General features: G+C 46.7%; 1 protein-coding gene across 5 annotated transcripts; it reads left to right on the top strand.

Moving 5' to 3' along the window:
- The first annotated feature begins 706 nt into the window (after nucleotides 1-706).
- On the top strand, nucleotides 707-11,480 carry LOC106886895 (C-type lectin domain family 2 member L-like). Of its 5 annotated transcripts, none has more exons than XM_014940168.1 (6): nucleotides 707-845; nucleotides 2,127-2,217; nucleotides 3,068-3,121; nucleotides 5,952-6,130; nucleotides 8,224-8,327; nucleotides 11,018-11,480. In XM_014940168.1, exons 2-6 carry the CDS (start codon nucleotides 2,133-2,135, stop codon nucleotides 11,124-11,126), a joined length of 531 nt encoding a protein of 176 aa, XP_014795654.1. In that variant the 5' UTR covers nucleotides 707-845; nucleotides 2,127-2,132; the 3' UTR covers nucleotides 11,127-11,480. The 5 variants fall into 5 exon arrangements, with proteins under 5 accessions (XP_014795654.1, XP_014795657.1, XP_014795656.1 ...); XM_014940171.1 differs by having other exon boundaries at nucleotides 767-891; XM_014940170.1 differs by lacking the exon at nucleotides 707-845 and adding an exon at nucleotides 915-1,016.
- The last annotated feature ends 1,638 nt before the right edge of the window (nucleotides 11,481-13,118 follow it).

The following is a 13,118-nucleotide window of genomic DNA, read 5'->3' as shown; positions in this document are numbered from 1 at the left end:
AGAGACAGCATAACTAGAGGGCGAAGTACTGTACTCCCCTTTCCAGAGCTAAGGATTTTTTTAAATAAATGCACTCACTTAGAGTAATCCACGTTAACAGTGAAATCACAGCAACAGCGATGACAAACTCATGAAAAACTCATGCGGAGGCATTATTATTGCCCAGAGAAGCTGTGGCTGCCCCATCCCTGGAGGGGTTCAAGGCCAGGTTGGAGGGGGCTTGGAGCAACCTGGTCTGGTGGGAGGTGTCCCTGCCAAGGGCAGGGGGTTGGAACTCGATCATTTTTAAGGTCCCTTCCACGATTCTACGGTTCTGTGATTCTAAGCTGTTCCAAACAGGTTGCAACTACCCCTGAAAGGGCTGGGTACCGCCGAGCTTCAGTATTTCTAAAACTCGAGCGGATTTTCAGAGGTATCGAATTGCCGAATCCCCCAGAAATCCCCGCAGGACGCAGCTCCCCCCCTCAGCGCAGGACGGGGAGGGACGGTCCTGGGCCCACCCCATCCCAACCCCTCTCCTCTCGGGCACCGGCCGGGGCCTCGCCGCAGCTCCTGTCCCGTCCCGTGCCCTCCCGTGCGGTCTCTCCCGTCTCACCCGGCCGCGCTCCAGGCCTTTGCTCCGTCGCCGGCCCTCCCTTGGGCCGGAAGGCCCTGGGGGGGCAGCGGGGCCAGCAGCGGGTCGGTGGAGATCCGTCGCCGGAGCCGTCGCAGCCGCCGCAGCATGTCCCGGCGCCAGAGCGGGGAGTAGACCTGGCCGCCGCCGGAGTCCTCCATCGCCGCCGTGGGGCGGAAGCCGCCCCCTTGTGCCTTTCCGTTTCAACCCTCCGTGACGCGGCCCCACGGCGGTAAGGGCCGCGGGTGTGGGGGGCCGGGCAGCGCCCGTCGGAGCCGGTAGGGAGCGGAGTAGGGAAAGGCCAAGCGGGGAGGCGTGGCGGAGGCCGCCGGTTTAGGGCGGACGGGACGGGACGGGACGGGACGGGACGGTTCGGGCGGCGAGGGGCTCCGTTTCCCCGCAGGTAGGCACGGCGGCGACCGGCAGCCGGAGACCCCCCGCCCGCCCCACCGGGAGGAGGCAGGGTGCCGCTCCTGGCATGGCTGAGGCCGGGGACACCCCCGGTCGCCAAAGCCCCAGCCCAAGGAAGGTGGGGATGAAGAGGAGGAAGATGGAGGTGCTGGCAGCTTAGAAAGGCAGCTCCACCTTGGATTGCGTCAAGAGAAGCGTTGGGCGGCAGGGCCAGGGAGGGGATTCTGCCCCTCTGCACCGGGGACGGGACGGGACGGGACGGTTCGGGCGGCGAGGGGCTCCGTTTCCCCGCAGGTAGGCACGGCGGCGACCGGCAGCCGGAGACCCCCCGCCCGCCCCACCGGGAGGAGGCAGGGTGCCGCTCCTGGCATGGCTGAGGCCGGGGACACCCCCGGTCGCCAAAGCCCCAGCCCAAGGAAGGTGGGGATGAAGAGGAGGAAGATGGAGGTGCTGGCAGCTTAGAAAGGCAGCTCCACCTTGGATTGCGTCAAGAGAAGCGTTGGGCGGCAGGGCCAGGGAGGGGATTCTGCCCCTCTGCACCGCTGTGGTGAGATCCCACCTGGAGCACTGTGTCCAGCTCCGGGGCCCCCCAACATAAGAAGGACATGGACCTGTTGGAACGGGTCCAGCGGAGGGCCACGAAGATGATCAGAGGGCTGGAGCACCTCTGCTGTGAGGACAGGCTGAGAGAGCTGGGGTTGTTCAGCCTGGAGAAGAGAAGGCTCCGGGGAGACCTTAGAGTGGCCTCCCAATATCTGAAGGGAGCCTATAAGAAAGCTGGAGAGGGACCTTTTACAAGGGCATGTAGTGACAGGACAAGGGGTAATGGTTTTAAATGGGAGGAGGGGAGATTTAGATCAGATACCAGAACGAAATTCTTTGCTGTGAGGGTGGTGAGACACTGGAACATGTTGCCCAGAGAAGCTGTGGCTGCCCCATCCCTGGAGGGGTTCAAGGCCAGGCTGGATGGGGCTTTGAGCAACCTGGTCTGGTGGGAGGTGTCCCTGCCCAGGGCAGGGGGGTTGGAACTTGATGATCTTTAAGGTCCCTTCCAACCCAAACCATTCTATGATTAAGCATAACTTCTTTCTTTGTTTCCCAGCTGTAGATGAATTCTGAAGCTGGACAGGAGGATGAACAGGCTGAGACTGCCCAGATGATACAAGCCCCTCCAGGAAACCTTGCCATCAAATGTAAGACTTTTTTCTTTAGTGTTAGGCAAGACAGCTTCCTGCAGGAAGCTAAAGTCAAGCTCCAAATGTAGTTCCAGGTCCCCTGGCTTGCACAAGACAAAAGCTGGGAGTTCACTTCTGGGCAAAGCTGTAGTCATAAAAATGAAGCTCACTGTTATGCTTGAACCAAGTGTGAACTGTTTATGCTTGATCCTTTTGTGAGAAGGTAGGCATTTTTCCATGTGGTAGTTTACCTGTACGAAATACTCATGGATAAGATGTAGAAAGTGAAGCCAAACTTCATTAGAGAAAATATCGTATGCCTTTGCAACAGATGTGCTTGCACATCTGCATTGAAACGGGTGTGTGAAGGAGGGCTTGGGACACAGAGAAAACACATTTGATTCAAGACTGCAGGCATACTCTGAACCTCAGCCTTTAATTTTTGGATTGTGTGAGAGCATTCTCCTGTTTTCCAAACATGGATGTAGCTTACTTGGAGTCAGTGGTGGCCTGCGAGTTCTCAGCCTCCAGAGGTTATTGCTAGGAGGTCTACAGGACATAGAGGAGATGATAAACTTGGGACTGGGTCCTTGCTATACAGGGGCGTGCACATCTGTGGAAAGCTTTAGAGTGTGTACAGATCAAAGAAAAAAAAAAAAGCCAGTTCGGTGGTAGTTGGCCATTTTATTGAACTGTCCAGATATATAAATGTCAATTCAAGGTACCCTGTTAGACTTCAGTAGTGCTTTATATATACATCCTTGGAGCTTAAATGAAACTAAATGCTGCTGTCTCACTTAATACTGAAATATAGTCTCAACCTAAGTGCTCATATTTACAAAACTATTTATGATCTTCTTTTTCACAGGCTGTTGTTGGTGCCTACTTTTTTTGGGTGTATTTCTGGTGCTGCTTGTCATAGGTAAGATTTTGGAATGTTTTCCGCTTGAGAGATGTTTCCTCTGACTCCCGGGCTCCAGGGTCACAGCGGTCAAGCGCACCCACATGAGTACTGCAGAGTCACAAAACCTGGGTCATTATTTCAGTTGTTTTGATGTCAATTTAAGGTTGAATAACCTCCAGGCAGAATTTAAAAGATGATTCAGCTGTGTACTTTTTTTTTTCCTTTTGGCTGCATCCTTATTACTCTTAGGAGTGTAGTTTCTTGCCTGGCCCTACATGTGCTGTGTGCATGTCTTGTCTGTGCTTATCACCTGTAGCTTACCAGAGTACACCAGCTAGAGCACTCAGTGAGGATTGCATGTCCAGGCATATACTCCATACACTTATTGTGTGGGCTGCTCGTATATCTGATCTGGAGGCCTCCTTTAATTGTCACAGGTTGGAAGGCAACTAGGTAATGCAGCTAGCGTATCTTTTCACAAATTTGGGGGTCATTCTGCCTTTTTGTTTTTAAAAATTCATTTGTGTAGGAGCAAAGCCTGTGCTGCCTGCAGTATTACAGAGGGACCAAAACAGGTTGGATTGATGGGCCAAGGCCAATGGGATGAGGTTCAATAAGGCCTAGTGCCGGGTCCTGCATTTTGGTCACAACAACCACAGGTAACGCTACAGTCTCAGGGAAGAGTGGCTGGAAAGCTGCCCAGCAGAAAAGGACCTGGGGGTGTTGGTGGACAGCCGGCTGAACATGAGCCAGCAGTGTGCCCAGGTGGCCAAGAAGGCCAACGGCATCCTGGCCTGTGTCAGGACCAGCGTGGCCAGCAGGAGTAGGGCAGTGATGGTGCCTCTGTACTGGGCACTGGTGAGGCCTCACCTCGAGTGCTGGGTTCAGTTCTGGGCCCCCCCACTACAAGAAGAACATTGAGGTGCTGGAGCGTGTCCAGAGGAGAGCCACCAAGCTGGTGAGGGGTCTGGAGAACAAGTCATAAGAGGAGAGACTGAGGGAACTGGGCACGTTTAGTTTGGAGAAGAGGAGGCGGAGGGGAGACCTCATTGCCCTCTACAACTACCTGAAAGAAGGTTGTAGAGAGGTGGGTGTTGGCCTTTTCTCCCAAGGGAATAATGACAGGAGCAGAGGAAATGGTCTGAAGTTGGGGCAGGGGAGGTTTAGATTAGGTGTCAGGAAGAATGACTTTCCTGAGAGGGTGGTCAGGCACTGGAACAGCCTGCCCAGGGAGGTGGTGGAGTCACCATCCCTGGAGGTATTTAAGAAACCTGTAGACATGGCACTTCAGGGCATGCTCTAGTGCCTGAGATTGTTGGGTTTTGTCTGTGGCTGGGTGTGGTGTGGGTTGTTGTTTGTTTGTTTGGGTTTTTTGTTTGTTTTGTTTTTGTTTTTGGATTTTTTTTGTGTGTGTGGCTGGACTCAATGATCTCAGAGGTCCCTTCCAACCATGAAGATCCTGTGATTACCTCAGGTATCCAAGTCACTGGTTGCCTGTGTATCTCAATGGAGCCTCCACGGCCCCGTCTGCACAGGGAGCTCTTGAATCTCTGCATTAAATATGTCTTTGGTCTGTCCCATGCAACAGCATGAGGCGTAGTAGTGAGGTCCTCTGCGCGTTATGTGGAAACAAGTGGAGAACAACAGTGACATCTGTCCCTGTTTATTTTCCTTTGCTTTGTTAGACTTTTCTTTCCATGGCATCAGTCACATTTTATTGCGAGGGGGTAAGGGCAGCGCTCACAGGTGACTTGCTAAGGGGTCTCCAATTATATATAGCAAAGAGAGTAGCTGATTGGAAAGGGAAAGAGAGCAAGCGTGACAACAGCAGGCTGCAGGGTCTGGGAGGTCAATTATCTCCCTGCAAGCCCCTCTACTTGCATAATGGCCAGATACTTTAATTTCAATTATTAGCCATCTCCAATCTTAAGCAGTGGAAAAACGCACTTGGGTGCAGAAGGTCTGGATTTGGTCCCAGCAGGATGACCCAGGAAATACACCTTATACACTGGGTGAGCCTCTAGGTGTGTTACAGAAGACACCATGCTGCACAGAAAAGGTCACAGTAACCATTCACTAACAATCAGGGCAGGTTAATTTTGTTGAGAAAACAGAAACAAAAGTAAATGCAAGTTAATTATCTTCATTGGATGAACTTAAACTCAGCACTGAAATGAAACATGCCAGTGAGTCCTATCACCCTCACAGAACTACTGTGACGGAAAAGAAGATGAAGAGAGGGCATCAAAACGTGCTGGGGAACAACTCCAATGAACCGTTCTCCAAACTATTATGTCCAAATAATAATAATTTTCATTTTTTCATTAACAGACAAATTTCATTAGCGTCCTATGAACACCTCAACACCTAATTTACTTGCCTTCAGACAGATTTATCAAACACTTAAAGGTCTGATGCAAAATCAAAGCAACTTGTCTTCATGAATTACCTCGCCAGTTGTAGGTATTCAGTCAACTTCATTACTTAAAATGAATTTGATCAATAAATTAACAGTATGAGTTTTATTACCCTATTACTGGATTTGAAATGTGCTGAGTGTAAATTGTCAATTGTCAATGCCTCTAATTCTCTAATATTTGGGAGTTTTTTTTCCAAGCCCTACTAACTTCCTACTGGTTGTAATAATTGGGTTTCATCCTCCAACTCTCACATTCCTCAGCTGAAGACAGTCCTTGAAAGGCAGAGGTCAGGACCCTCGCCTTACCTTTGGCTTCTCTTCTAGAATCTGGTGTCATATTGGCTTTCAAAAAATCTACATTTTAGGTTGATTTATGCTGATGACTGCTAAGAATTGTGTAAAAATTTTGTCCTCTCTTTTCTTTTGTAGCTGTAAGCTTTATACCTTATTACAGAAAATCTCCTTGTGAACAGTGCCCCAGTGAGTGGATAGGTTACAAAAGGAAATGCTATTTCATCTCAGAGAAGGAAGAAAACTGGACATCGAGTCAGACCTTCTGTGCTAGGAATGAATCCTTGCTAGCTGTTTTTGAAAACCAGGAAGAAATGGTAATGGGGAAAAAAAAATAACAACAACAAAATAGAATACAGTTTCTCTATCTCTCTCTTTCCTTGACAAAGCTTTAATTTTTTTATTTCTTTTTTTTTGTGTGCAATATTTATACCTTAAAACTTTGTAAAATAAGTAAGTTGTGTGAATTCAGGTCATGGGAATACCTGCTTTGCTACTGTAAGTAGCTGGGTGCCTGCAGCAGCTGCACCAGCAGCACCAGCTGCCCCATGCTGCTTTGGTGCCTGGATTTGACTTGAGTGGCCATGAAAAAGCTCTTTGTTGTGAATCATTTTGCCTAGTTTCACTTTTCTGTCCTATGGACCTTCATCTTCAAAGCAGGCATAATCTGGCTCAAGTTTCAATACAGGCAAATAAATGGATACTTTGGTTGCTGTAAGAAACCAAACATTTAAAACCATTTCTCAGCACAGTGGGAAATTATCCATCTTTATCTGCTTGCCTCTGTTTTTAGGTACAGCTTAATGCCTCTTAGAGATGCATGCTTATACCAGTGGTGGCAATATGCCCCCGCTGAAGCTGGTTGGGACATGTTTTCATGCTAAGAAGTTTGTTAAAATACTTTGATTTGTCTGTGTTGTGGTCCAGTTGCCTAGAGTTGGTGAATGCTAGTGACATCTTACTGCTGCATGCCACTAAAACTGTAATAGGCTTTTACAGATTTGCTGTCTTTTGAGTATTGTCAATGAGAAACTAGTTTCATCAAAAAGTTAGCTTTCAGATAGATTAACATTTGCGTTTTCTTGTTCCTGTGACTGTTGAAGAGAGGTCAAAAGGCTGCTTTTCTGGCTGGCTGGTACATATTAGTGGTGTAGCAGATTTTGAAATGGAGGAGACTTCAGTGAAATTACACAGATTAAGTGACATGTGAATTTGACTTGAGCTAATAGATATTTTTACAATGACAAGAATTTCAGCAATGAGAAAGATTCAGGGCCTAGTTCCTCCGGTATGAGTCCCTTACTGAATGTGGCCTCTCATTTTATCCCATCATCAGACCCCTTTCTTTGCCAATAATGCCAACCATGTTTACGAGTTTGCCCCCTCTCCACAAGCCCCTTCAGCATCACAGCCCTGTGAGTGATCAACTCGTAGCAAATTTGTAGATGCCTCTTTCCTTTACTTGCCTAAAAGCTTCGCTTCCATTTTGGTGCCTGTGATACTCAACTGATAATTGGCTGGGCAGAAATTGCTGTTATGTCAACTGGTGCTTAAAAACTATACTTCCAAACTGTAAATACAACTTAGGAAAGAAAAGCACAGAAACATTGACATTGCCCTACAGGGACAGATTAGTGCTCTGTGCTGTGCTCCAGCACTGGATACACACCAGAAGGTACACCAAAAACTGCAGAAATGGCACTGAGACCGTACGGAGACAGTTTCTTCTGAACTGTATTGAATTGAAGTTGCGCAGGGAGGATGGAGGAAGGTAAAGGTTCACTCTTTCTGTGTCCATTGGAGTCCTTGCTGAAAGCTAATATATCCGTTTTAAGTTCACTGAGTGTTAATGATAGCTTGTTGCAGGGAGTTCTGTAATATTAACCCATTGCAAATGCCCCTTCTGTTACCTTCCATCATTCTTTGCTGTGGTTGATACAGGCTGTTGCAAACTTCTGGAGCAGTGAACTGTCTTATACTCAAATTTTTATCTGTACATCCACAGATAAAAAACTTTAAATTACTTAAATAATCATTGGGAAGGGGAGGAGTTCCCATATGCCAATCTGAAATGCAGGAAACACCTGTATGTACCAGCCTAGTTAGACCAAGCTGCATATGTAGGGAGTGATAAACATATATAGACAGACACAACCAATACATGGTGTTTTGGTATTTTTGTGTGTAGGGAACAGTAATAATTTTCAAGTGAATTGAAAAATTTAACTGAAATTTATGATACTGTAAGAGACAATTCAAAGACAGAATTAGGCTCTTCATCTGCCAATGAAATGTTTATGAAAGTGTTCTAGATGACAGAATGATGAGCTAGTACTCCTCCAAATTCACAGGAGGAATTTGCTTATCATTTTGAGAGCTCATGTTAAAAAAAATGCCTTTTTTTTTTTAGCATTCTTTAGCTAAGCATTTGAAAATAGATGACTTCTGGATTGGATTGCGCAAGAAAGGTGAAAGCTTCTTCTGGGAGAATGGTGTTGCCTTCAAGGTGGACTCGTAAGTGCCTTGTGATTGCCGAACGTGTACTTAAAGAAATGTACAATTAGGGTTTACAGCACAATGTTATTGATATCAGGATTCTTTTTTTTTTTCTGTGAGTTATAATTATGACTTTGAAAATGAACTCTTTGCAGTTATAACTGATCTAATTCCAATAGCATCTAGGTAGAGAAGTCCCTGGTTCAAGAAGGGCTTTTTTGCTACCTCAACACATGAAGATAATCATAAAATCGTAGAATCATGGAATCATAGAGTGGTTCAGGTTGGAAGGGATCGTAAAGATCATCCAAGTCGAACCAAGGGACACCTCCCATGAGACCAGGTTGCTCAAAACCCCATCCAGCCTGGCCTTGAACCCCTCCAGGGATGGGGCATCAACAGCTCCCCTAGGCAACCTGTTCCAGTGCCTCACCACCCTCACAGGAAAGACTTTCTTCCTAATATCTCATCTAAATCTCCCCTCCTTCAGTTTAAAAACATTATCCGTCATCTTATCACCCCATTCCCTGATAAAGACTACCTCCCCATCTCTCCTGGAGACTCCCTTCAGACATGGGAAGGCTGAAAAAAAAGTCTCCTTGGAGCCTTCTTTTCTCCAGGCTAAACAACCCCAACTCTTGATCTGTCCTCATAGGAATGGTGCTCTACCCCTCTGATCGTCTTTGTGGCCCTCCTCTGGACTCCCCGCAATAGGGATCGTCTTTGTGGCCCTCCTCTGGACTCCCTGCATGTCCTGTCTGTGTTGAGGACTCCAGAGCTGGACACAGTGTTCCAGGTGGGGTCTCACCAGCACAGAGTAGAGGGGCAGAATCACCTCCTTGGACCTGCTGGCCACACTTCTCTTGATGCAGCCCAGGATGGGGTTGACCTTCTGGGCTGCCAGTGTACGTTGCCTGCTCACATCAACCTTCTTATCCACCAACACCCCCAAGCCCTTCTCCTTGAGGCTGCTCTCAATGTTATTGGTCATCCCTATTTACCTTAATTTATACATAGTATAGACATATATACTACATAGTATAGACAATTCAGTCTCTTTTCATATTAATTTCCATTGTGATCCTATGTGCTCATTTTCCTGAATGAATCTGGCAGATAGTCATACATTTACCTTAATTTATACATAGTATAGACATATATACTACATAGTATAGACAATTCAGTCTCTTTTCATATTAATTTCCATTGTGATCCTATGTGCTCATATTCCTGAAATACCCAATATCTGGCAGATAGTCATACGTTTTTTAGGAATGAAAGATAATGAAGTGACAGGTATGAGGGAATAATCATCTTGAGATGGATTAAGGAGCTTCATAAGAAAAATCATATCTGCTTCAGGGAGTTTGTCACAACCTGCAGACAACCCAGATTTTCCCCCTATTTATGTGTGGGCTACAGCAGTTCTGCATCAGGCCCATCAAACAGCAGTTCCCTTTGTCTTACTCTCCAGAGCATTTATAACCTCAGTAATTCTAGGATATATCATATTCCCTTTGTCTTACTCTCCAGAGCATTTATGGCCTCAGTAATTCTAGGCAGGATATATCATAAGCAGTTTCTTTTCTCTACTTCTGTTATTGTATGATACTTGGTATGGACCCTTCATAGAAACAGATAGTCATAGAATCATAGAATTGTTTTGGTTGGAAGAGAGCTTTAAGATGGTCAAATACTGTTAACCTAGCCAAGTTACCACATCCCTCAGCACTCTATCTACACATCCTTTAAATACCTCCAGGCATGGTGACTCAGCCACTTCCCTGGGCAGCCTGTTCCAATGCTTGATAACCTTTCATGTGGAGAATTTTTTCCTAATGTCCAATGTAAACCTCCCCTGGTGCAACTTGAGACTTTTTCCTCTTGTCCTATTATTTGGGAAACCAACCCTTGCCTCGCTACAACCTCCTTCCAGGTAGTTGTGGAGAGAGATAAGGTCTCCCTTCAGCCCCCTGTTCTCCAGGCTAAACATCCACTTAGGGTTAGGGTGTGGGTTAGGGTTAAGGTAAGGGATAGGGTCATTAGGTTTAGGGCAATTAGGGTTAGGATTTGTTAGGATTAGGGTTTCCTCAGCCGCTCTTAGGGTTAGGATTTGTTAGGATTAGGGTTTCTTCAGCCGCTCTAGACTCCTCACCAGCCCCATTGCCCTTCTCTGGACTGTCTCCAGCACCTCAATGTCTTTCTTGTAGCAAGGGGCCCAAAACTGAACAGAATATTCGAGGTGGGGCTCCCCAGTGCTGAGCAGAGGGGGATGGTCACTTCCCTAGTCCTGCTGGCCACACTTTTTCTGACACAAGCTGTGCAACGTTGCTAACAGGCTTTTCTAGTGTGATTTATCACTGATCTTGCTTTCAGCGGGGGATGGTCACTTCCCTAGTCCTGCTGGCCTCACTTTTTCTGACACGAGCTGTGCAATGTTGCTAACAGGCTTTTCTAATGTGATTTATCACTGACCTTGCTTTCAGCAGTTGAAACTACTGCATGAGAAGGGACCAAAGTAAACTTGAAACTACTTCAGGAGACATTTAGTTTTACAGCAGGCTAAAATAGTTGAAACTACTGCATGAGAAGGGACCAAAGTCAACTTGAAACTACTTCAGCAGAGGTTTAGTTTTACAGCAGGCAAAATATGTAGCTCAGTAGTAGAAATTATTTAGTAATCACTGTTTTCTTACGTTTTTTTTTAGGTTCCAGATGCGGAATCACTCTGAGTGTGCCTACTTGGATGCCTTCATCATTTCTACATCAGCCTGCTCTTTGCCCAGGCACTGGATCTGTTTCCAGTTTTCTAAATGAGTGACTTAGGTTTTCATTTGATACTGACAGTTAAGACATACACATTATACAGACAGTTTGGATAGATGGCAGGCCTGCTACAGCCACACTATCTCAGACCATGTGGAAGCCTAAATCGGAGAGAAGTTTTCCTGTGGGCTTTCATATTAATATTTACTGAGTTTGTTCATGCTACGATTTTAGCTTGTTCAAAGAAGGAACAGACACCCCCCATGCCTGCATAGAGAGGTGTCCTGGGTTGAGAGACACAGGACTAACTTTTCTTCTAATGCCGGTGAAAATTGCACTTTTAGAAGACTCTAGTGCCTGAATATGTGAAAATATTTACTTTATAGCCAGCCAGGCTCTGTGGGATTCAAGGTCTTAGTGTTTTTGAGCCTTGCCAGGTGCAGGGACAAGGAGGAGCAAGGCCTGGGCATTTGACCCAGGCTGGCCAACAGGATTATTTCATACCATGAACGTCACATTCAACATGAATTAGAAAAGTTTGCTGCGTAGCTCTCTCTCCCTTGATGGTGGCGAGTCCAGACACCTCCTTGCCCCGGTGTCGGAGCCCTGAGGCCTTGCCTTCCTCCTGAAGCCATTGCGCTGGCAGTGTCCGCCATTTGCTGTCCCTGCTGGGAGTGCACAGCTTCTACTGATATAACTGGCTGGGTATAATTCTCGTATGTCTTATATCAGTATCGGGATTAACACTGGTTCTTTAGCATTATTGTTAGTTATTTAGTCTTAGTCTAGTACATTTATTTCTATTTCTATTTATTTCTATTTCTATTTATTTCTATTTCAACCCTTGTGTTTTCTTGTGTTCCCCAATTCCCCTTTCCGGGTGGGGAGGGATCATTGGGTGATAGAATACTTGTCTAAATGACAATAGATTGTTTTGGGTTTTCTCAAACCATAACAAGAGGAAACCTAGGCATAAGACTTAGGTCACATGCCTACTTTTACTGGTACTTCTAATGTTCAGTGAGATAAAATTAAGTTCTGAGAAGTTCTCCTGTCTCACTGAAAACCTGATAGTAACTACTACGTTTAGTTTATCTGGCAACTGCTTATGTCACAGGCAATAATTCTGTTTCCAGTAGCCCTAACTGAAAACTTTCTAGGAAGTGAGGTTATAGGGACCCATCAGACCTAGAGATTTTAGGGTTCAGAAACTGCAGTGACTGTAGCAGCCAGCAAAGCTGCGCACAACTTCTGAGGTTTGATGTTCTTAAACTTGCCCAAGGTGAACATCACAGCCCTCAGGACAAGGCAGGTCTCCAGGACTCAGCCTCCGTTGTTCAGAGAAGAGAAAAAAAGAGGTGGTGCAGTAGGAACTGCCTCATGCATGGCACCACAGCAGCCGGGCAGCAAGGCTGTCTCCTTGAACTACACAACGGTGTGCTGGCTGCTGAGGTGGGGCTCTGACAGAAGCATCTGGGGGAGCTTTTCCCCCCTGTGTCAGGGCTGAGGGTTATTTCCACCACAGAGACCTTTCATTCTTGTTGACCCCAGTAACCTGGGGTAGTCCCTGGAGGGACTGCTGATAGTCCCCCTGGTAGGGGGCATAACATTTAGTGCAGGAACAATCACATGTGGGAGAACCATGCCGGGGGTCTGATTCTCCAATTTCCCATCCCCTTTGTAGGGATTCCTGCTGTAAAAGAGACACCACTCACTGGAAATGAATTTCAGGTTAAAGAACTTGCTCTGACTGTGATGTTGATGATCAGAGGGCTGGAGCACCTCTGCTATGAGGACAGGCTGAGAGAGCTGGCGTTGTTCAGCCTGGAGAAGAGAAGGCTCCAGGGAGACCTCAGAGCAGCCTCCTAATATCTGCAGGGAGCTACAGGAGAGCTGGGGAGGGACTCTGTCAGGAAGGGTAGTGACAGGACAAGGGGTAACGGTTTTAAATGGAAGAGGGGAGATTTAGATTAGATACCAGAAAGAAATTCTTTGCTGTGAGGGTGGTGAGACACTGGAACACGTTGCCCAGAGAAGCTGTGG

This window comes from Calidris pugnax, unplaced genomic scaffold (genome assembly GCF_001431845.1).
Source record: "Calidris pugnax isolate Ruff unplaced genomic scaffold, ASM143184v1 scaffold36, whole genome shotgun sequence".
NCBI classification, from domain to species: Eukaryota; Metazoa; Chordata; class Aves; order Charadriiformes; family Scolopacidae; genus Calidris; species Calidris pugnax.
This window is presented reverse-complemented; position numbering and strand designations above follow the sequence as displayed.